This window comes from Sorghum bicolor, chromosome 1 (assembly GCF_000003195.3).
Source record: "Sorghum bicolor cultivar BTx623 chromosome 1, Sorghum_bicolor_NCBIv3, whole genome shotgun sequence".
NCBI lineage: Eukaryota > Viridiplantae > Streptophyta > Magnoliopsida > Poales > Poaceae > Sorghum > Sorghum bicolor.
Window position 1 is genome coordinate 50,130,512 of NC_012870.2, and position 25,401 is coordinate 50,155,912.

The following is a 25,401-nucleotide window of genomic DNA, read 5'->3' on the forward strand; positions in this document are numbered from 1 at the left end:
TTTGCATCAAGAAATGCCCAAAGAATTATCTTTTTATAAGAAGCAATGGATATTATAGAGTTCTATTCTTCCTCAAGGTAATCATATTAGTTTTAGTCTATATTGTTCCTCGATAATTATGAAACATATTAAATTTAAAATATATTACTGGATTTGTTTTCACTTTGCAAGAATTATCACTTATTTATATTCTGGAGGGGCCATCATGATAACCTCGCTAGAGGGCCCTCAAAATCTTAGGACCGGCACTGCTCTTACGCTGACCATGATGATGCTCTTTTATCTCCATGATCAACACACCGCCGATGATCATGGCGCCACCCGTGCAGCCCATCATTTGCAAAGTGATTCTCATCAGGCCACTCAAATTCTTCATCATCAAAATGAACATGATGGCCACGACCACGCCCATGAGCTCGTCCTCCATCTTGGCCATGACGACCAGCCCGCCTGCCACCACCACGACCATCTCTGCTGTCATGTCCTGCATCAGAATTTTCAGCACCAGATTCATTGTATTGATGCCGAGGAGCCCTCCGCCCATCTGTAGGTATGCGTGCATCAAGCATCCTCTCCATGGCCTCCAAGAGTGAGTCTGCCATTTGGCGCAACTCAGCCCGTGCAACAGGGGGTTCTTCTCCATGACGATTACCATGAATACTTTTTGAGTTGGATCCTGTCATGTTAGCACTAAAGCAAAATATAGTAGAATGGGTCAATTTGTGGAATCACACAACCTCACCTCTTAGTTACCAATGCTCTTTCACTACACCACAACCTTTAATCAGCAACTGACTGCAGTTGCTAAAAGTCATTAATCAGCAACTAACTGCAGTTGCTAAAGGTTAGAGATGGACGGTCGGTTGCTAAAACCCAATACAGCGATGGATAGTCCGTTGCTATATTTTTTTACTTTTGCGTTGAACGGTCCGTTACTATACATTAGGAACAACGTCCGATGGTCCGTGGCTATAGAAATTTTACAATGGCGCGCGATATTTGAGCCCTGCCCGCTGCAACTTTGGCCCAAAATGACCTATACCCTAACTCAGCCCATGTACAAACGCAGGTTATCCACTCAACCCAAAAATCAACCAGCAGCCCAACTTAACCTTTGGCTCATTCTCCGCCGTCTGATCTGTGTGGACGGTGGAGATGAAACACGTCCAAACCATAACCCCACTGCCGACCCTTCACCTAACTTATCAGTCTCGGCCTTCACCGCGTCGCAACCATTCTCTTCCCTCACCTCTCAGAACCACCGGCACACGCTTCTCCCTGTCTCTCTGGCCTGCCACAAGCGAGATTTGGCGACAAGCAAACCCCAGCAAGCAACAAGCGAACAAGCGGTGGCTTGGGATTTCACCAGGCATGGCCGCACCAGCCCAAGCCGACAGCTACAACCTCCATGTTGGGGAGCCCCACGGTGATCCAGATCTGAGGAGCCCCACGATGATGGATAGAGTTTCCCAGGTATACTGTGAGGTAATTCGACGTATTCAGCCATATGTTGAAGCCTCTCCTTTCTTCTTGTGCGGATCCTTTTTCTTGAATGGATCTGGTGCGGGCCAGCAGATGCTGAAGCTTTCTGGCGACTGCAGCACGTGCTGGTTGGCCTCCAGCGAGCAGGTGACCATGGTGGGGGAGCCGAACAGGTGCGTCTGCTACCTACGTCAACCAGTCTGACCTCTATGTCCACCTCTGCATCGGCCCCTACTTTTGCTCAGAGTTGAAATTCAGGTACCCAACACTTTTGTCTCTTGTAGATTTGATTCAGTCGCTTTCCGTCGTTGCCATGTCCGGAAATTAAAATTATGTCTGTTTCAGTCGCTTTCCGTCGTTGCCCAGTCCAGAAATTAAAATTAAAACCACTATTTTTTAATAATTAAAATTAAATTGTGCACGTATAACTTGATCTATCCTATCTTGATCTATCCTATCGGCAATGACTAGGTGGTTGCTGCAGCTATTTATTGCCTTGTGCAATTGCACGGCCAGTGAACTAAACATAACAGCAAGTAATCTCTTGTCTAACATTAAAATAATTAAATAGAGCTTTCTGCCAAGATCAGGGACGATAGCAATGTTTCCTGATTATTCAGATATGAAAAAACACTAGTAAAGATTCTTCCTCTGGTTATGTACACTATATATCAAGAGCGTCAAAGAACTTTAGCATCGTACAATACTTATATATATTATTCATGTCATAGCATTGAGAATGTATAGAGCAGTTATGTCATTCTACATGAAAATTACATGAGACTGTATTTTGCCATGTCTGATATCGATCATCTGTATATCCAACTTACTAGTCGTCGGAAATAAGTCGGAACAAAGACATTTAAATGCGAGCGTAAAGAGAATATGACCACAAGAATGGCTTGGATTGCTACTTTCTAAACAACCATTGTGAATGAAGTTGATATATGTGCTGAATTCTCCTTTTGCCGCGCTATTTATGGGTGTGTTTTTGGGAACTTAATGTTTTAAATGGATTTTGGGACCTTCCAACATATATATCTATAGTTTCTAACTAAGATACTTGTGACAGCTGAAGGTTTGCAGTCAGCAACCAAGATCTCAAAAGGGGGTTGCTGGTTCTTCTTAGAGATCTTCTCAAGGCGCTGCAATATCATCTCATGGGCGCTAGGTGGTGATAGCTTGTTGGAAGAAAGGGTGGAAGGGTGCTGGGAGTAAACTTGAATGCTTTTGGACTAGGTGCTTTCTTATGGTGAATTAGATGCTTTCTTTGAATGCTTGTGGACTACAATCTGTGTTTTAGTTTGTGGACTTGAATCACTTTTGGTTGATGATGACTTAGCTAGATTATGTATTCAGCTAATCTATGCATGCTTGTATATTGGCTTGATGGCACATGATTATATATGTACTCATTTGATATGGATGTATGAGTAATGTGCCCATTTGTGTATGTCATTCAGTATTGTATTGATTCTGAATATAGGCCAGTTTTAAATGTGTGGATTATTTTTTTTACCTATTTAATTGATCTCGATGGACTGTCCGTTGCTAAAAGTTCTTACGGTAATGAACTGTCCGTTGCTCAAACTGCTAACGGACCGTCCGTTGCTAAACTATGGGACCATGGATGGTCCGTAGCTAAAGATGAAGTCCGTCGCTATATATATTTAACCACGGCTTCAATAGCAACTGCTGGAGTCTGTCGCTATAACTTTTAGCAACGAACCGTCCATCGTTGTACACCCCTTACAGCCACTTCAAGTCAGTGGCTGATTAAGGGTTGTGGTGTAGTGTTTCTTGTTCTCAAGGACAGTGAATTGTGCTAGTGTAGCAGCTCAACAGAAGTGATTCCGAGGTCGCAAGGATTACGAGTCGAATGTCCTGGTTTCAGTTTTTGGTGGAGCTATAAGTGGCTAAACAAGGGAGGCTACGGTAGTGAAAATCAAGTGGTTTGATGTGCTCATAAGATATAATATTGCTGCTATATAAATCATCAAGAATCTGAATGTGTAAAAGTGAGCAAACCACATTATAACCCCTTTCCTCTTCTTTTACTTTTGTTTTGGATCTTTATACTAACAGGGGTGCGGATAACAAATGAAACACAACACAATATATGTAAAGAGGGTGACTAGCAACTTGATGAACACAAAAACACAAGATAATAGTACCGTCAAAGGGCTTTAGGATTTTTTTTGGCTTTTTCAGTGGACTATAGGTGATGAACAAACAGTAACAAACAATAGATAAACTAAAGGTAGATATGTGGATGATTGTGAGACCTACTGTGACAACGAAAGCTTTGATACCAATTGATAGGTTACCGATATGAATCGGTACGAGGGTGGCCCGATCTTCACGACAGTAGATCAAAAGAACAAGGATAACTTGCTTGAACAGCGGATAACTAGTTTTATACCTGACAAAGGTTGGATACGACCAAACGACGGGGAGAGAGGCACCGAAACCGCGAAGACTTCGACTTGATCTCTGAACGACCGCAAAACCACATTCCAGAACTAATCCACACAATACGGCACAGCCGAACGGAAGCCATAGAGCACGAAGTAGGGGAACCCAGAGGATTCACTTCACAAGTTCAAGAAGAACAAGAACAAAGGTTGAGTAAGGCACTCAGCAGCGCGGCTGCAATATCATGTAGTTTATCAAATGATCAAAGTTTGCTAATAGCTTAGAGGTAGGGAATATTTATACTAGGAACAACCCTCCTAGATAGGTATAAAAACAAAATAGAGTTTCTGAGGGAAGGCAATGTGAAAGGTCCCCTCGGAATGGATTCCCGAACTGGCTTCGCGTCCTCTAGAGCAGTTTCTAATAAACTGACCATAACTTCTTATTGGGAAGTCCAAACGATGAACCGTTTCTTGGGTGTGAAACTAGACTCAAAGGGCTTTCTAGCAATGTATGCCAACCAGCACGAAACATTGTAGATCGGTATAGTTTTACTTGGCAATTTGTACTAACATTCTGTCATGACTGTTGACCTTCCGAGCAGTCTATACTAATTCTTGTTTGCAGGCAATATGGAGTATCCAAACTGGTCTCCACTAGATTCATTGGAAAATAGTCTCGACGAGCTTTCCATCAAGTCCTCATGGGCCTTCAAAGCTTTTGTGAGTAAAAAGTTATAAAGATTTCTTTGCACTGGTCTGTTCTTGACTTCCACTGGTCCGTTTTTGACTCTTCTGGTCCGTTTTGCTAGTGTCTTCTGGGACTTGCACTGGTCTGTTCTTCAGGGTCCGATTCATCCTTCTTTTCTTCTATATACCTGAGTACAATCAAGGTACAACACTTAGGTAGTATATAATTCTCATTAATGTTAAAATGAATCTCACAAAGTAGCACGTGGACCTCTTGTTGTAGCTTATTTGCACGACTACGTGTCGCCAGTCCATCGATGACTTCGGCTGGTGTTGGTGTAGGTAAAACTTGAGTGGTTGTAGCTTATCTTAGAGCTTGTGACATCTTGCTTGCTGGTATGGTCATATCACCCCCTTCTCATCTGTCTGTGGCTAAGTGCTCTGATGTCCCAAAATAAGTAGACTTTAAAGTCAATTCGATTTATAGATCTATTAGAGAAACCTTAGAAACATCCTCTCTACCCACTAAAAAATACTTTGACCTTTACCGTTGGACAATCTTGAATCTTAATTAGTACACTTCACGTTCCTTGTGGAAAATCGATACTTTGGAATACTTCCGGGTAAAAGCTACATCGGTATCTGTGCGCTTGCGGATTTCTCTATTTGTGTTTAAAATACCCAACAACTACCAAGCTTAGTAGTGGGTTTCACTAGCAAACTAAAAGGGTTGATATGTCCTACGATGTTGAGGCCTGTCAGCATATGAACATCGGCTAATGTGGGGACATTGGGCCTTGCCTGAAGAGAAAGGCATTATAGGTATTGGACCACAAAAAACAGGCAGCTTTGAGCATTAGTTATTCTTCTTGATGTCAGAGAGGGATAAAGAGATGCATTGGTCCAAGTTCCTAGTTGTCCAATCTACTCTCTTCTTGGCTGCTACCTTGATTAGCCAGTTCCTCCAGCCTGGGATGATTGAGGGCCAGTTCCTTAAAGAAGTCCTTTTGTCCCAAAGGCCTAGCTGCATGTTGGTTTCCTTGAAGGGGACTCTGTTAGTCTCGTCGACAATGACCCTGCTAGGATCTGGATCACCCATTGGGCCTAGGAAGATTTTGTGCAGATTGCCATCAAGTTGGATGAATATTTGACCCTGGAGATCCTGAAAGCAGAAGAAAGGAATAAGAGCAAGCTGACAGGGTAAGAAAGTTTAGAGAAGCAAAGGAAGAGAGTATACCTATGGGATGTTGTCGATGGATGCCATCGGAGCAAGAATCAACGAGTTGAAAAAATTCAGTGTATTGGGTTCAATCGTGTGGCGACTTGGTGAATTATGCGGGTTTCAAATTTTTTATTGAAGATGTTTGGAGGGAAACCCTAGCTTTAAGGCCGATGAACGGAGCAGACAGAGGAGGAAACGGAGTAATCAATATGTCCGTATCGGTTTTGAGTGGCAATTTTGGAATAAAAATCATTTTTATCCCAAAACTGGGGGACATGTGTTAATCCCAAATTTTGGCAGGTTAGGAAACTGCCAGTTGGCCAATTTCGCAGAAAGAGGGACAGGCGAATAAGTGGATCGACTAAACTAGAGACACGGTGGAATTAGTCGATTACAGGGGTGTCGGAACAAGACAAGACGAAGAAGACATGTTGGGTTCAATTAGAAAGGAAAAGTTAGAGTCCAGGTTACCTTTTTGAGGAAAGAGTCATATTAGGACATGAAACTAGAACCCCGGACTATAAATATTAGGAATCCGATCCTTGTAAGAATATACATAATCATAATACAAACCCTTTCGGCTAAGTAGAAGTAGATCCCGACGAGACCTTCAACAAATCGAGCTGCATCGGTTGATCTTGACCTTCGGTTTGCTTGTAAGTATTGTCATGGTTCATATTTAGTTTGTCATGGCTGCATCATTCGAACTCGTGTCAAGCTTAATTATGAACTAGTTATTGACTTGAATTGTGTTTGTAAGGTTGTATTGTTTCCATCTCTTATGAATCTCGATTCAAGTTAGTTATCGGCTCTATTAAATTGGCAATTTAATAGATTCATCAAGTTACCAATATTGTTCGAAGCTCAATGTTTTATTTATTATAACAATATTCTACCCAATCAAGATTCAACGAGTTGGCTTGAGCTTCAAATATAAACGCTTATTATAGATCTCGAGTAAATAACAATCATTAAGCGAAAATAAGATAGCTGATTGGTTGATCTTGATTGTTACATGTTGTGTTTGAGATATTTATTTTGTTATGATTAATTTTGGTAATAATTACTAAACCTGATTATAGCAAAGTAGATAGATCTTGTTCGTGCCTCATGGACCTGTATCGGCTAAATAGTCGATCCAATTAAGCTCAAACAAATAGTGTGCATGCATGAACTCATTTGTGCATGAAATGAACTAGTAATCTGTGTTAGATTTGTTGAAGCCCGCTGGCCGTTAGACTAGGTGAATATAAATTTAATACAAGTTACGAAAGTAATTTATTGAAACTGCAGGCCTTTAGACCAGTTTTAATAAGTTATTGTTTATTTAATGAATAAAAGGCTAATGCACGTAAGCTATTTCTTATCCATATATAGCGTATCGGCTAATTAGCCGATCCAATAATTTATATTCACAAGATATAATTGTTCAATATGATCAATAATGTTTACTCTTTTTACATCGTTATAAGGAGTTGACTTTCTAGTTAATTTCCTTTATTTCAATGGCTTTTCAAAGCCACACATCTCGGAACTGTCTGGAAATAACCGGTTGGTTCCATAGGTTGACTTTTGTACTTCTACCTTGTCAATTTCAGGTCAAATTGACTGGCACGCCCCGGAATCAATTCACCAAGCTCGTGTGTTTGTGGCTCAGGAGGTCTAGCACTTCAGCTCCTGCACTCCCTCTGAGAGCCCCCGACATTGTTGGTGTGAGAAACCAATTTTTGCACCAACAGACCTAGATTCCGAGAAATGGCAAAGTGCCATGAGATCCAAGATAGATTCCATGGGAGACAATCAAGTTTGGAAATTGATTGACCTGCTTGATGGGTCAGACCCATAGAGTGCAAATGGATCTATAAAAAGAAAAAGGATATGGATAGAAATGTTCACGTCTATAAAGCTTGACTTGTCGCAAAGGGTTTTAGGCAAGTTCAAGGAATTGACTATGACGAGACTTTCTCGCTAGTAGAGAAGCTTAAATCTATCCAGATCATTCTAGCAATCGCTGCATATTTTGATTATGAGATATAGCAGATGGATGTTAAAACAACCTTTCTAAATAAAAATTTGGAAGAGGATGTGTATATGATACAGCCCAAAGGTTTTGTTGATCCTAATAATGCTAGAAAAATCTACAAGCTTAAGAAATTCATTTATGGGTTAAAGCAAGCATCTCAGAGTTGGAATATTCATTTTTATGAAGTGGTCAAAGGATTTGGCTTACGTCAGAATGAAGAAGAACCTTATGTTTACAAGAAGGAAATTGGAAACGTTGTTGTATTTCTAATCTTGTATGTGGATGACATATTATTGATTAGGAATGACATTCCAATGTTGCAATCCATAAAGACTTCACTAAATAATAGTTTTTCTGTGAAGGATTTAGGAGAAGCCACATACATTTTGGGCATTAAGATCTATAGAGATAGGTCGAAAAAGTTCACATATGCTCTAAATGTTTCGAGCAAGTACCAAGCTAATCTAGGTGAAAGTCACCAGACACTTATTAAAAACATTCTTAAGTACTTGAGAAGGACTAAAGATGTGTCCTAATCTATGGAGGTGAGGAGGAGCTCGATGTAAATGGTTACACTGATGCTAGCTTCCAAACTAACACTAATGATTCACAATCTCAATCAGGTTTTGTGTTCACAATAAATGGTGGTGCGATAAGCTAGAAAAGTTCCAAGCAGGCGACGGTGACCAATTCTGCAACATAGGCCGAGTACATCACAGCTTCTGAATCTACGAATGAAGGTGTTTGGATGAGGAGGTTCCTCATTGAAGTTGCTCTATTTCTGAATGCGTCGAGCCCACTGAATCTACATTGTGACAACAATGGGGCGATTACATAGGCTAAGGAGCCTAGAAATCACCAAAAGAACAAACATGTGCTGTGGAAGTTTCACCTCATTCGAGAGTTAGTTAGGCAAGGTGAAATCAAGATGTGCAAGATACATACGGATTTGAATATTGCAGATCCTTTGACAAAGGCTCTTCCATAGGCTAAGCATGAGGCACACTTGAGGTCTATGGGTATTAGATATCTTAGATATTAGTTCTAGTGCAAGTGGGAGACTATTAGGAATATGCCCTCAAGTAATCATAAAGATGATGATATTACAATTGTATCCATGAAATATATTATGAGTTCACTAAATATCCATTATAGATAAACTTGTATCGATTGACAATTATGTGAATTGGTTGTGAAACTCTTTTAGTTGTATGGTTAGTCTAAAGTTGTCCCTGATTGGAGTTCGTGTGAGGACACACATGAATAGTAGATTAGCACATGTATTAGTTGATGACTATGTTTCACAAGTCATATACATAGAGATGTCAACTAATAATATGGGCACATGTATGACATGGGTCTAGACTGACCCAACGTGAGATGTTGTTATTATCTCATTATGCATCATGTATGTTATGACCTTAGACCTAAAATTGTCGCATGTACTCAAGATGTGAAACAACCTAGGGACTATTAAATGATACTCCATAACAGGGTAGTTATAAAGGTGATCTTTGGGTTTGTCGGGAAACATGCTATGAGACATAGATAAAATTAAGAAGGAACTTGCACCTCTCTATGTGAGAGAGATATCGCTGGATCACTCAAGTGATTGGATCTACAAATGCATGGCCGTGCTTGGGTTAAGTGTTAACCACGAGTTGGGCCAAATATTATGTGGCAAGGGAATAACATGTATGTGTTTGTAGTGGTTTGTCTGATATGATCTTTGCATGTGTAATGGAGTTATCACGCCTTGCTAAAGGCTGCTGTCAACTATTGGGCGAGTAGGAGTACTCAGCTCATGTCTATATGTATGTGAACCCATAGGGTCGCACACTTAAGGGCTGGAAGCCTAATTCGGATTGAACCCAAATTAGACAAGACTTAGGATTTTCTAATTGGGCATCCAACTTGGGGCTTATTAGGGGACGCCTATAAAAGAGAGGGTGGGGTGGCTAGGGTTTTACACGCCACTTTGGCAGCCGCCGCCCATCCCACGCTCATGCCTATTGCTCCTCACAGACCTAGCAGTCTGGAGGCGTGACGCTTCTTCCGTACATGAAGGATACCATAGAGGTGTTGTATCTGGAGTACAAGGATGAACCACACGAGAGGGATTAATGTGACGGACGAACCGACACTACTACTATGCGTATGACTACATCAAGTCACTTTCGCTGCACCTGTGTCTAGTGGTAATCTCGTGATTTATAACTTGCAGTTGATCCTAGTTTATGATGTCGAAATTTTTTATTTTCTGGCTAGCGTAGCGTCCTCATAACCCTTTATATACAGCTAATTATTTGTTGTTATGCAATGCAAGAAACCAATGACACAGAGTTTTGTTATAGTTTAGAGTACATAGTTCTGAAATTGCATGGGCCATATGGAAACTATGGTCTGCACTTTGGGTTTTCTAGTACTAAGCTCCTGTTAATATTACCTTGCAAGGCATGTAGCCTACATGACTGGACTTTGTCCGTGGACCATTTTGCTAGTAGGCAGTAGCTTTATGTGTCTATATAGGCATTCAATTTGCTAGCAATATGCTATAGATAAAAAAGGGTAGCCTGTGAAGTATCTGATTAGTTTCATAACTAACCAAATCTTTTAAACTGACTTTGGATTTAACTATGCTTTGGTTGACTACATTGAAAGTCATTTTCGATCAATTATTCAGTAATTTGTAAAAAAAAAGCCTGCTGTCATTTTTAGGGAGAAGGCAATGTTCAAGCAATGTTGGATTGGACAAAGTGCCTGGACACTTAAGTAGGCTTAGACGAGTTATCTACTGGTTCAAATTATGCTTTGGATTTGTGCACTTTTGTGATGGTTTGTGTGATGAAAAATTGCAATCTCACTATTGCTTGAGTGGATCATGACAACCTTTTGGTGTACCTTTTATCACTTTTGGCACCATCTAGTATGTCCCTTATCTATGGCTGCACATTATGAGAAACTTGCAGTTCAAGAACCACAAACATGAGGGATTTTATTTATTTCATTTTGCTGCAAAGTATGAGAGCATGTTTTTGCTATTGTTGTAATGTATTTTCAATGTATTGCATCAGTGTGCTTGCAGCACTCGAACACTTGTCCTAACTGGTTTAGTGCTCCAAGCAATACCTGTTTTAGATCCCTGCCTAACCGAACAACAGATGATTGAAGCAGAAAATAGTTATAGATAAGAAATAGTTACGGACCGGAATGAGTGACAGACCAAGATTCACTCAATCCAGGCCAGGATCCAAACTTGGTCCGACACCAATCAGTTGTTGCCGAACGAGGCCTCAGGCCGCTACTCTAGCACCTTCGTTTGTATTTAATAATTATTGTTTAATTATAGACTAGATAGGCTTAAAAGATTTGTCTCGCAATTTACAGATAAACTGTGCAATTAGTTATTTTTTTATTTATATTTAATGCTTCATACATCGGTCAAAAGATTCGTTACTAAAGAAAGTCTTAATGAAATAGAGCAGTTCTAAACAGAGTGTATGTATGTATGTATAAGGAGAAAATAAGGCAAAAATGAAACAAAGAGCACCAGATCCCATCGATGGAACAACATAACTCTGCATCTCAAATTTTGTCATCAATCATCATATCACCCGCCTTCAGTCCACGCACAGTAACCATGGCAATGACACTGTCGCTATGCTACCTCCTCCTCCTCGTCCTCGCCGGTGACGGCAGGGGCGAGGTCGCCGCGTTTGAGCTGGAGGAGGCCACCATCGACTCGATCCATCGCGCCTTCGCGACCGGGGGGCTTACCTCCCGCGGTCTCGTCGAGCTCTACCTGCGCCGCATCGCGTCCCTCGATCCCACTCTCCACGCCATCATCGAGATCGACCCGGACGGCGCGCTCGCCGCCGCCGACCGCGCCGACGCCGCTGCCCGGTCTAGCTCCGGCGTGCTCCCGCCGCTGCACGGCGTCCCTGTGCTGCTCAAGGACAACATCGCCGCGGCAGGCGACGGTGGGGTGCTGAACGCTACGGCCGGGTCGCTCGCCATGGTCGGGTCACGCCCCGCGCGCGACGCCGGCGTGGTCGAGCGGCTCAGGCGCGCCGGCGCGGTGCTGCTCGGCACCGCGAGCCTCAGCGAGTGGTGCAACTTCCGCGGCCCCGGCATACCCGCCGGCTGGAGCCCCCGCGGCGGCCAGGGCAGGGTCCGTCGCTGTCCCCTCCTTTTCCTCGGTTTCTTGGATACTCACATAGGATAGCAAATTGGTTTCTTGCGGACCCAAGAACCACCATTGCTGCAATGGCGACGGCGACTAATTTTTGATTGCTGATACAGAACCCGTACGTGCCGTCGGCGACGACGTGCTCCTCCAGCAGCGGCTCAGCGATTGCGGCGGCCTCGAACATGGCGGCAGTGACGATTGGGACCGAAACGGATGGCTCCATCATGTGCCCTTCCAGCTACAACTCCGTCGTCGGGATCAAGCCCACCGTGGGTCTCACCAGCCGGGCCGGCGTCATCATCATTTCACAAAGGATGGACACAATTGGGTGAGTAACTGTAACCTATAATCAATTGATTTTGATGCGTACCTTTTAAGCCAAGGATGTTGTTTCTCATACACATGACAATGCTGATGAATTTAATCTAAAGATTACCAGATCGAAGGCATGCTTTTACCTACTTGTTTCAAGGGATTTTTGCTGTTTCTTTTCTTTCAGTTTTTCCCCTTAAATATATGTGTCACTATCTGGATTGACCACTAACCATACCAAGCTTTTTTCTGAAATTTTTGGTGATGCAGCCCCATCACTAGGACAGTTTCAGATGCTGTGCATGTGTTGGAAGCAATTGTTGGTTATGACCCTCGAGATGCAGAGGCAACTCGCATGGGTTCACGATATATACCAGAAGGTGGATACAAGCAATTTTTGACCATACACGGGCTACGAGGGAAGAGGTTGGGAATTCTTAGAAAGGATTTCTTCCGTTTTCCCTCTGGTTCTGTCCAAGAACAGGTCTTCAGTGATCATTTTAGAACTATGAGGTACTTTGCCACAACATCTTGATCCTATATGTTATCATTTGTTTTAGGGATCTCTATGTTTTATCTGCAAGTAAATTATTGTTTTCTGGAACAATGCTCTTGATGAAACCAGGGGAAAAAAATCTATTTTTCTTACCAGTGCTAGCAATAATGGTCTTGTTTAAACATATATTAATGCAATTCAAATATCCATTGGGATCTAGTGAAAGAAATTCTAGATCACAAGGTTGCATCCAATTCAAGGTTCCAATTAGCAAAACTACTGCCCTGAGGTTAGGTCAACCATCCTTTGGTGACAACTTCAGTATATTGAGTATAGATGATGTTTGAGTAAAGGTGAGTTAGCAATAGAGATTACGGTGGGTTTGGTCTGTTGTGTTAGCTTATTTCAGCTTCTTATTGGATTAATGGGATCCAGGGTGAAGACTCTTTAAGAATTTAAGACTTTGTTTATCTGGAATTGATCAATTAATGAATTACTTGAAGGAGAAATTACTGTATAGATATATAGTATTTATTCATTGCTATTGATGATCCTTTACTATCATATAGGAGCTTTTGCTTACCTTGAATGATGTGACAAAACTGACAGTAAAATGGGTGCCATCTTGGTAGACAACCTTGAGATACCAAGCATGAATGTCATTAATGATGCAATGCAAAGTGGTGAGCGTGCTCTTATGCTTGCTGAATTCAAGCTATCACTCAACTCCTACTTATCTGAACTGGCCACTTCACCTGTTAGATCATTATCAGACATAATTGAGTTTAACAAGAAGCACCCCATTGAGGTAAATATTGGTCACACGAAGGATTTAATTTTCATACATAAATATCATGTGCATCTAATTTCCTATGAATTTTCGTTGAACAAAACATACAATTATTGTATCATTGGTCACAGGAAAGGATGGCTGAATTTGGACAAGATTACCTTCTACAATCTGAAGCAACCAATGGCATTGGTCCAACTGAGGAGCATGCTATTTTGAATCTGAACAAACTGTGCAAAAGAGGCCTTGAGAAAATAATGCAAGATAACCAATTGGATGCAATTGTAGCCCCAGGTGCATCTGCTCACAGCCTGCTTGCCATTGGCGGTTATCCGGCAATAACTGTTCCGGCTGGGTATGCTGCAAATGGCGTCCCTTTTGCCATCTGCTTCGGAGGGTTGAAAGGATCGGAGCCGAAGCTTATTGAGATATCATATTCATTTGAGCAGGCAACGAGAGTAAGGAAACCTCCGTCAATGCAGCATTCTGTCATTTGAATGTAACTACGGAGATGAATCATGTAAAATTTTTTGGCAGTATTTTTGTTTAACTTTGAGGAAACATTTATTTTTGTTTGTCAGTATTTTTTGTTACTTTGAATGTAACTTCGGAGATGAATCATGTCATTTGGGGAAACACGCATGTATTGAATGCTAAAACACTTGTGATGCAGTACCTTCAACAAAACTCTTTGAACTCAAGCATTTTGTACCTTGATCGTTCCTGGCATGTACTTTACGATGAAATACAGTCTTTTCGGGAAAGTAGAGCAAAAGAAAGATGGATTTCAAAGTGTCCTATATCCTGAAATCTGCATGAATAGCAGTCTGGGGGCGTCAAGGATACCCAGGCTGATGGGTTTTTCTTTATTAGGTATGCATCCGATGTTTGTGATAAAGGACAAGATGTATTACTGCAACGTTATTCTCTGGTTCCATGACAGGAACAAAATCAAAATCACTATTCTATGGTTCCAAAATCATTAGTTTCAGAGCCACTCTCATTAAAAAATTTATAAATTTACCTCGATCATTCTCTGGTTCCATGACAAACAAGATTTACAGTCATTATCACATATTATTCTTCTGCTTGTTTATTCATTCAACATGTTTTAGAGCTATTTGTGTTGTCCAATCACTATTCAGTTTGAGAACTCAAACAGCATAGTGTGCTTATACTTCTCACCAGGCCGAACAACTACAGAGGGAAAATTAGGTTGGTTGATGGCATTAGGGAACCCCTGGGTTTCCAAGCATACTCCAGCATGCTTCTCATAGACAGCACCCCCTTTGCCACTGATGTCATTCACATAGTTGGCGGTGTAGAACTGCATGCCAGGTGCATCAGTCCAGAGCTCTAGGGTCCGCAAGCTTGATGGATCTCTCAGCTTGGCCGCATGCTTCAGGCCATTCTTCTCATCGCCACAGTCCAGCATGTAGTTATGATCATACCCTCCAGGAACATCATTGATGCGCTCTCCAATCTTGTGCTCTGTTGTGAAATCAAAAGAAGTGCCATTGACGGGCATTATCTCACCAGTGGGAATTGTGTTTTCATCAACTGGAGTGATGTGCTTCCCCCATATCTGTATTGAATGATTTAAGATGTCACCGGAAGCATGGCCTGCAAGGTTCCAATAGGTGTGCTGCGCCAAGCTTATAGGAGTTGCTTTGTTTTCTGGTGTAGCTTCCATGTCAAGTCTTAGAGTAGCAGCTTCAGGAAGTGAGTATGTTGCCCTAATGGTTACATCCCCTGGATAGCCTGACGGATGTTGAATTGGCAGAGTTATTTATGGTTAAGCATGGAACTTGCAATCAAAACAACAGTGCTATACCTTCTTCACCATCCTTGCTGTGATACTGAAAAGTTATTGATGGGCATTCACCATCCTTGTGGTCTACGACATCCCACACAACCTTATCAAATCCCCTCAACCCACCTGGCATTCACAATTGAGCAACACAATGAAAAGTTATGAGTATATCACATAAACACAAACCACAATGCAAACATTAATGTTATGCACTGATGACTTAAAGGTAGTTTTATTCTTTTTCTCCAGACACATCAATTGAGAATTGACCATAGAATTTGTTCATCTAGTCATTTACAAATTATGGGTGTTAAATTTTTCTACAAAGAGTGCTGATGATAAAGATATGCATGCAAACAATGAAATTGTTACGTATAGACAATGGTCTTCCACTAAAATCAGTCACTGATCTAATAAAGTCACACACACTCTGACTGAAACCATACCATGAAGGCTGTTAGGTCCATTGTTGACAGGCAATGAATACTCAACTTCGTTGAGTCTAAACTTTCCATCCTTGATCCTATTTGCAACTCGGCCAACTATGCAGCCAAAATAAGGTGACATGCCTTTCTGAAAAAAAAAGTAGAAAAAAAATAACTATCAACATTAGTCATTTGAGTACCATTCGAAGTTCAAAACAATAAAAATGAAAATTAACATAAGATATTATTCAGTAAATATCTCAATGATAACCATGATTTGATTTTGGGTTATGGTATGATACTCAGCTGTGGTTTACAGAGTACAGACACAGCTGTAGATCTGTTTTGAATCAATAGAAATGAACTGAACAGGTTCTGTACAGACACCTTTAGATGGAGCATCTTTAGGGGTGGTAACAAACACCCAAATATCTTTCAGGTTGCTTTGGTAACAAAGACCAAAACTACCATTGAGGTTGTTAACAAACACCAGAACTAAGAACAGATACATACAGATCTGCAACTTATTTATTTAAGGTGTGATTCGTTGCTTCAATTAGCATTAGACCTTATTGCATCATAGGAAAATATTCAGGGCAAAGTACACTGGTGGAATCATGAAAACCCCTTAGAAAAACATACTTAAGAGCTTCCAAAAAATTGAAATGTTGAACATCCATAGTTCATCTATAGATGTACATTTCTGCAAAATTTGAGATTCAGGCTCTTGTTTAAAATTCATACAAAAACAATAAGTTCCAGGTGCATATTCACTCGAAAGACAAATCCTAGGAATTTTATATTAAAGTACATATGCATATGAAAAATGTTATTTTCGTTTGAATTTTTCTAGATCTAGCATGAATCCCAAATTTTATGACAATGTACATATATAGATGCACTATGGATGTGCAACGTTTCAATATTTTTGAAAACTCCCAAATATGTTTTTCTAGGGGTTTTCACAATTCCACCAAAGATGAGGTTTGCACTGAATATTTTCCCATATAACACAATCCAAGCCAACATAAACATATGCAATGTCTTGGTGTTTTGATTGTTTAGATTGCTCATATTAAGCTGCATTTAGTCACCTCCATGTGCTAGGAGATAACTTATGTTCTAGAAGAGGTGGGGGAGGTGAGAAGATTCCATTTTTGTGTGCACCTTCAGCTTATCCAAATCTGCATTATCTAATATTATCAAATTTGACATACTCGGTAATGCAGCATTAGACCTGCTTTGAGCATTGTGTAAGCAGTGACAAAGCCATAGCAAATTGGAGGCTAGAAGAGGGGGTGCACTTGCCTTGTGGTGCATAAACGAATGTCATAGGGAGTGCATATGTGGTGAATTTTAGTACTAATCACAGTTTTTAATTTTTTCTGGGGGTGCATTTGCACCCCCTAATCACTAAGGAGTTCCGCCCTGTTTGTAAGACTGCATAAGAAGCTCTGCAGCCAACCAAACATGCCCGAACTAACTAAAACACAGGTCCCTCAGCTTTTTTTTCCGGACAAAATTCCCTCAGTTTCAAAGGCGAACTTGGTTAATTCTCCATCTTTGAGGACTCTAATAATGTGGAATTCCTAGTGTGGATAGCCACCTAAGCTGTCGCAGGAAGCTACCAATTTTCCACTGGAAAAGTTTTCCCCCTGTCATTGTAAAGCTGTACTGAAAAATATTTTTGGGACCAATTTGCCATAATATCAGAGAAGCTGATAAAGTTCCAGTCTCCTTAGTAGGCTTTTAAATACAAATCACAAATTGCTTCAATTTAGTCGGAGAACATCGGCTCATTGGGGTGTTTGGTTGGGGGTGTTAAAGTTTAATAGTGTGTAGCATTTTCGTCTTATTTGACAATTAGTATCCAATTATGGACTAATTAGGCTCAAAAGATTTGTCTCGCAAATTACTCTATAGCTGTGTTTTTCAGTTTTGTAAATAGTCTATATTTAGTACTCCATGTGTCTCGATGTGGCGGCCTACCCAGAGCAACCGAACGGGGACTCATCAGGAGTCAAAAGTCAAAGGACACAACGCCTGACGAGCAAACAAAGATTAGAGTACAGAATGGAGAGGATTAATCGAGTGGAGTCTCTCACCACGTACGGGTCCAGGTCATCGAATCCGAGCACCACATCCGCGATACTCCCTGCGCCGATTTTAGCCAACAGGATGGGTTACCGGGGAATCGAAGAACCCAGAGGATGCGAAACAAAGAGAAAAGCGAGCGACGCGGACCTTGGGCGTCGGGGACGAGGAGGGAGGTGATGGTGGCGCCCCAGTTGGAGATCCTCGCAGTGATCTTGCCGTTGGAGAGCTCTAGGATCCTGGGCTCGGGCTCGGCCGCCATTGACGCTCGTTAGGGCTCTGAGCTCGATTCGCTTGCTTAGCGGATTACAGTGCTACAGTAGTTAAACGGCTTTCTGTTGTGCTGCCGCTTCGATCTGTGGGTCTTCTCTCTGTCTATCCAAACGCACGCACTTCCAGATGCGACGGCGCCGCACAGCATCAGACGTGCTACACCGCCCGCACCTATGACGTGCGTCCTTTGCCCCACTGGCTCCGTGGGCCGAGGCTTTCCTCCCAAACCGGATGCGAGTCGTCGTCCGGCAGAAGTACTCCCGTGTAAGTCTCATTTTTCTCAAGAAGTCAAATCTTTTTAAACTTGATTAAATATATATAAAAATAAATTAATAATTATCATATATAATATATATCATTAGATTGAATATAAAATATATTTCTATAATATATTATTTGCAAATATAAATATTGATGTTATTTGATATATTTTTAGTCAAACTTAAAAAGTTTGACTCTTTGGAAAATGAGATATACATTTATTTATGGATGAAATGAGTAAGTTTTGAACAGTTTAGCAAATGATCTCATTCATAATTCTTTTAGAATATCTTCAACAGTTTGATAAATGATTCTCCATCCGTTACTTTTTTTAGTAAAAATGAGGAAAAATAGAATTTCCTATCTTTTCTAACTTAACATATATCCCTGTCTAGCACGTAAATATACACGTAGGCTCCATGTTTGGCATCGGTTTTTCTGCTCACGATTAGCGGGGCTCTTTGTTCACTTAGCGGGGCTCTTCGTTTCGTTAGCGGGTTTTTGGATTTTTAGAATCAAAATTTGCCAAACTGATGGAGATGAGATTTTTTTTCCTCCTCATATTATTTTGGGAGTTGGCAAACAACGAGTTTTGGAAAACGAATTTTATTGGAGATGCTCTTAGTAAAATAAGAAAAAACTCTCTCCAACACTTTGGCATCATAATTCTCTATCTTTTCTAACTTGGCATTTCTCCGTGTCTAGCACGCAAATACGCGTGCGGGCTTGGTGCTTGGCATCGGTCTTTCTCCTCATGCTTAGTGGGGCTCTTCGTCCGCTTAACGGGGTTATTCATTCCCTTAGCGGGACTCTTCGTTTCATTAGTGTGTTTTGGGTTTTTGGAAACGAAATTTGGCAAACTGTTGGAGATAACACTACTAGAATCGCCTAGTTTCCCTAGGGTTTTTTTCTTTCCCTGCCGTTTATGTTGCTGCCTAGGGAAAGATATGTTTCCCTAGGGTTAGTTATGCGGTTCCTAGGGAAACTTATCGTTCCCTAGGAAACTTATGCATTCATCGGAAAGAGTCTAAGGAAATAAGAGAGAGCGAGCCGTGCCTACGTGTCATAATTCCCTAGGAAAAATAAAGGAAAAATAAACAAACTGTAGGGAATCCTAAACCCTACCCCAAATTTTCCCCATCCACCGACCCACACCGACACGCCGCCAACCTTTCGCGCCCCTGCCTCTCGTGAAACCGTGTCCTCCCTAGAGAAACCGCGCCGCCATCAGGGAGTCGCCACCACTTGCAAAGACCGCCCCTGCCTCCGTGAGACCGAGCGACGGCGCTGCCAGTGGGATCCTCCGAGCGCAGTCCGCTAGCAGCCAAGCGCCGCCAGCAGAGGGATCCACCGCGTGCCGCCAGCAGGGAGCCACCATGCCAGAGCCCGCAGGATCCTGTCCTAGGCCGCCGGTGCCCTAGCCCCCAAGTCTGTCGTCTTCTGCCCATCGCTAGCCAGAAAGACGAGTGCTACATCCAGGTCCATCATCTCCACACATCCCCTTACTCTTATCCGTATTCTAGATGAAACAATTCCGGTATCCAGGATGAAACATCCCCCTCCCTTGCTCTTGGCAGACGGTATTTGATGATATGGCAACGAAGAAGAAATTGAATCAAGTAAAAATTAGAACCATAACAGTGCCTGACTCAAAGCAAATAGAGATGTAGAATATACAATGCTTTATGCTTTATGTTTTATGTTGAACACAGATGACATCCACATTTCATATTTCAGATTGAAGTGTGGAGAAAAGATCTTGATTTTTTCAAGGAAGGTTGGAGGGGGAAAAAAGGGTAGCGATCTGCATTTGTGTTTGGTTGGAGAAAAGGGCAGCTGTGCAACCAAAGCTTGAAGGTGAGAAATGATTTTTTTCTTGCTTCTTCTTTTCTGTACATTGTGATGCTTGTAGTACCAAACTGTTATTTTAGGGGTTTCCTAAGGGGTTTAGAAATTGAACAGGGGCTTGTTGTTGCTACCATAACTAGATATGTCATTAGAAGACCGTAGTTGGATGTACCAAGGTTGGAAGGACAATGGTTGTCATTCTGAGGAGTGGGTGCCAAACACAAATGCTTTCATAGATGACGCTTTCAAGGCTGTGCCTAATTCTGAAAAATTTGGAGTACTTTGTCCATGTTTAGAGTGTGGAAATAGAGTTAGGCGGAGAAGAGGTGTCATGACCATGCATTTGTGTAAAAGAGGATTTACTGCTGGAAACACTATATGGACAAAACATGGGGAACAACCTTATAGAGAGCCTACATTGCAACATGGCTATGATACCCTTGATGGTTTAGATGAAATGCTAGCCGACTTAGGTGATGCAATACCCGTAGATGATGATATAGAAGTAGAAGATGAACCAACAGCTGATGCAAAGGCATTTTATGCCATGTTGGAAGCTTCACAAGAGCCACTCCATGGTTCCACTAGTGTTGCTCGACTAACCGCAGTGACACGCTTGATGGCAGTTAAGTCACAACACAACCTTAGTGTACAATGCATTAATAAAATACTGAGTCTGCTTGATGATGTCTTGCCTGAGAACCATAAAATGCCAAAGACATTGTATGAGTGCATGAGTCTTCTTAAAGGTCTAAAAATGCCATATGTTAAGATAGATGCCTGCCCCAACAATTGTATGATATACTATGGAGAAGAAGATGAAAAAAGGAAAAATGTGATTTTTGCAAGGAAAGCCGATATGTAGTTGTTGAACCATCACAAGGGCGTAAACGAAAGCCAATTCCACACAAGGTTCTGCGTTATCTCCCAATCTTACCAAGGTTGCAGCGGTTGTATATGGAGCCACAAACTGCAAAACACATAAGGTGGCACAAGGAGGGTAGACGTGCTAACCCAAATGTTATGGTCCACCCTTCTGATGCTGAAGCATGGACACATTTCAGTATGGTCTGCCCAGATTTCAATATGGATGCTAGAAATGTTCGTGTTGCTATGGCTACAGATGGCTTCAACCCATTTGGCTTTGGAAAAACCCAATATTCTTGCTGGCCTATTTTTGTGATTCCTTTGAACTTGCCTCCAGCTCTTTGTATGAAGGAGGAAAATATATTTCTTAGTCTAGTGATTCCTGGACCAGAGCATCCTGGGAAGAATATGAATGTCTTCATGCGACCACTAATTGATGAGATGAAGAAAGGTTGGGCAGGAGTAGAAACATATGATAGTTTCTCAAAGAGAAATTTTACAATGAGGGTTTCATACAATAATTCCATTCATGACTATCCTGGATTAGGCATGTTCTCTGGATGGTCTACACATGGTGGGTTGGCCTGTATTGACTGTATGGCAGATGTGGACAGCACTTGGCTACCAAATGGGCGCAAGTTTAGTTGGTTTGATTGCCATAGAAGATTCCTACCACCTGACCATGCTTTTAGGAACCAAAAAATGCATTCAGAAAGGGTGTAGAAGTGCATGACCCACCTCCACGGCGATTAACTGGGCAAGAGGTGCTAGCATACATGAATGCAGTCAAAGAAAAATATTTTGATGGTTATGGGAAAACCCACAATTGGACTCACATCCCGTTCCTGTGGGAGTTGCCATATTTCCCTGACCTTTTGCGCCCACATAACATTGATGTTATGCATACAGAAAAAATGTAGCATAAGCTATTTTTTATACATGTCTTGACATTGCTGATAAATCCAGGGATAATCCCAAGGCTCGCCTTGACCAAGCTTTGATGTGCAATAGAAGACATCTCAATCTAGTTGAGAAACCAAATGATAGGTGGGATAGACCTAGAGCACCTTTTTCCCTAAGGAGAGACCAGAAAAAGGTTGTTATGGAGTGGTTTATGGACATAAAATTCCTGGATGGCTATGCAACAAACTTAAGGAGTGGGGTAAACAAGAATACACTGAGGATAAATGGCATGAAGAGTCATGACTTCCATATATTCATTGAGCGTCTGCTGCCTTCGATGATGCGAGGTTTTGTCAAGGATGACATATGGGAGGCGTTAGCTAAGCTAAGCTACTTTTTTAGAGTGCTTTGTGCCAAGGAGGTTGATTGTGCCCAGATACGTCAACTGGAAGCAAACATACCTATTATACTTTGCAAATTGGAGAAAATCTTTCCACCAGGTTTCTTCAATTCAATGGAGCATCTTATAGTGCACCTTTCGTATCAAGTTAGGGTAGGAGATCCTGTCAAGTACACATGGATGTATGGAGTCGAGAGGTGACCTTCTAATCTAGTTCTATTCTTTATCATTGTGCCTAGCTTGTCATAGGCAGCAACTAACTAATTATAACTTAAATTTTTGCAGGCTGTTAAAAAAAGTTAGGGCAAAAGTCCGTAACAAGGCTCATGTTGAAGCCTCAATAGTAGAAGGCTACCTTGTCGAGGAGATATCTCACTTCACATCATTGTACTTGCCTCAACTCATATCGAGCTCTCGTAATCGTCCACAGCGTTATGCTCCAAATGGTCCTCCATCTAATTGCACCCTTAGCTTGTTTCAAGTGCGTGGATGGAAGAGCGGTAGAGGAGTGACCAGGTTTCTAACTATAGAAGAGTACAAGATAGCAATGATTTATATCTTCACAAACATGGCTGAAATGGATGAATTTGTGCAGTAAGTACACTAATTTTGACAAATACACATACTACATTTGTCATGACCATAATTCAGTCTGTCTTTACATCCATAGAAAATTTGAACAAGAGCAATGGAGACGTGCAAGACCACCTACTTCTAAACAACTAGATAATTTACGCATCAATGGTGCTGGCCGTGGCAAACCAAATTTGTTGGATTGGTTTAGAAAACTGGTACTAGCTGTTTTCTATCTTTTTTTGTACTGGTTCATACACTAATAAAACAAGAATTACATGTTAGTTTATCACATTGCAGTGTGACGTTGATGCAAGCATACCTAGTGACCTACGTCGTTTATCACGTGGTTGTGGTCTCAAGGTCAAGTCATATGATATTTATGAAGTTAATGGGTACAGGTTTAGATCTGAGAGGTATGAAAAATCTAGATGGAACCTAACTACCATCAACACAGGGGTGCTTACTGCTGGTGTTGATGATAGTGGCAACGATGAGCTTGAGTACTATGGAATTATCAAAGACATAATTGAGTTGAAGTTTGATGGGGGTAGTGAATTTAGCCTTGTTTTGTTTGATTGTCATTGGTTCCACCCAACTAATGGAGTGAGGCGCTTAGATAGGTATGGACTAGTTGAAGTTGCCCATGCTTCATGTAATCCAGCGAATGAGCCTTTTGTTCTTGGTAGCCAAGTAAAGCAGGTGTATTATCTTCCATATGTATGTAAGTCTGATGCAAACCTAAATAAATGGTGGCTTGCACACAAGGTCAGCCCCATTGCAAATCTATCTATTCCACCAATGGATGAGTATGTTACTGAAGAACCACCATGTATGGATACCTTTCAAGAAGGTGGTTGAGACGGTGACTTCACCGTAGACATTGGACTAGGTTTAGATGATTTGACAATTACTGATGGCTTTGATGAGGTTAATGATCCAAAATATATTTCCATGCTGATCAAACAACGAAATGGTGTGACATTAGAAGATGAAACACCATCTGAAGAACACGAGGGATATAATACAGAATATTTTCTTGCTGACATAGAAGTGGAATACCAAGATCCTGATGATTTTTAGTAGAAGTAATACTCTTATTTAGTCTTAAATTACAGCATTGTTTTCTCTCATTTTCTATAACCTTTATCCAATACTATTGCTAATGACCTGTTGCCTTTTGTTTTTAGGGATGCCAATCACACATAGAGGGACACGTAGTCAATCTTCCAATAGTTCTGCTGCTAGACAGGACACAATTTTGAGTGAGAATGCTCCTGATATGGAGACAGAAGAGCAGCAAGTAGCAGACTTCTATGTGCGCGGTGGTGCAGAACTCCCCCCATTATTCCCATTGAGCAAAATCGTCCATTAATTGAGCCAGAAGGGAAATCGTGAGTATGGTCAAACATTTATTGTTATTTTTATGCAAATAAACACTCGTGACATATGTTAATTGATATGTTCGATTATATTGCATGGTCCTGGATCCATGTGCAGGGAAGGACTCCTTCAAGTGTATTGACATGCTTACTAAAGCAGAATCATCCTGGTTTGGTGGAGTTCAATGGCAAGACTGTGGTGGCATCAACATGGAAACATTACCAAGAAGCAAAGGACTCATCTAGCAAATCCAAAGCTGATGTTGTTGCTGAAGGGTTTTGGGTAATTCTCTCTATTTAAATATCTTGTTGCTGATCTGGTTCAAGTTTGTGGAAAATTCAATAGGCTAATGATTTTTAAAAAAGCTAGTATTCTCTATTTAAAGAAGATGTTTCCATATATAGATAGCTAATACTGTGCATGCAACTTATATTTATGTGTTTCACATTTTTGAATACCTTTGCAGTTAAGGTTTAGATTCAATCCATCCAAAGAAGATGTTTCAAGACAACATCTTGGTGTGTGCTGCTCACAACTCCTTGGAAGCATAAAGTATTATTTTAGAATTACAGCTACATTAGATCATTTTCGCAAGGTGGAGAATAGAAAAATCAGTGACAAGATGACCGGACAGCACTATTTGACTCGGGACGAGTATCTTGCACAAAAACCTAATTGGTTTCCACAAGATGCCTGGGTAGTTTGGGCCACAGAATTGAGCAGTCCCAAATTCAAGGAGAAGTCTGAGAAAAATCGTGCAAATCGTTGCAGCGACAAATTTAAACCCCACAGAGGAGGATCCAACTCTATTGCAACAATGCGACAGAAATTGGTTAGTGTCCAATTGTTATTTTTCTGGTTCATACATTCTTTTGTAGGAAGTACACAATTAATTTGGCTTACTATTTAATGTAGTCTAAGGAACTAGGAAGAGAAGTGACTG

General features: G+C 41.2%; 2 protein-coding genes and 1 long non-coding RNA gene across 4 annotated transcripts; 2 read left to right on the plus strand and 1 right to left on the minus strand.

Moving 5' to 3' along the window:
• LOC110434069 lies at nucleotides 1,191-2,959 on the plus strand. Of its 2 annotated transcripts, none has more exons than XR_002451551.1 (3): nucleotides 1,191-1,485; nucleotides 1,602-1,740; nucleotides 2,555-2,959. It is a non-coding gene; the product is annotated as an uncharacterized LOC110434069 (long non-coding RNA). The 2 variants fall into 2 exon arrangements; XR_002451553.1 differs by having other exon boundaries at nucleotides 1,193-1,473.
• LOC8062792 (putative amidase C869.01) lies at nucleotides 11,355-14,319 on the plus strand. Its single transcript, XM_021450892.1, has 5 exons — nucleotides 11,355-12,002; nucleotides 12,134-12,348; nucleotides 12,603-12,845; nucleotides 13,438-13,636; nucleotides 13,750-14,319. Exons 1-5 carry the CDS (start codon nucleotides 11,394-11,396, stop codon nucleotides 14,113-14,115), a joined length of 1,632 nt encoding a protein of 543 aa, XP_021306567.1. The 5' UTR covers nucleotides 11,355-11,393; the 3' UTR covers nucleotides 14,116-14,319.
• Nucleotides 14,587-18,452, minus strand: LOC8062793 (aldose 1-epimerase). The gene is made up of 5 exons (XM_002467295.2): nucleotides 18,101-18,452; nucleotides 17,962-18,011; nucleotides 15,878-16,004; nucleotides 15,453-15,557; nucleotides 14,587-15,379 (listed from the first exon to the last, which is right to left on the minus strand). The coding sequence occupies exons 1-5, from the start codon at nucleotides 18,210-18,212 to the stop codon at nucleotides 14,760-14,762; spliced, it is 1,014 nt and encodes a 337-aa protein (XP_002467340.1). The 5' UTR covers nucleotides 18,213-18,452; the 3' UTR covers nucleotides 14,587-14,759.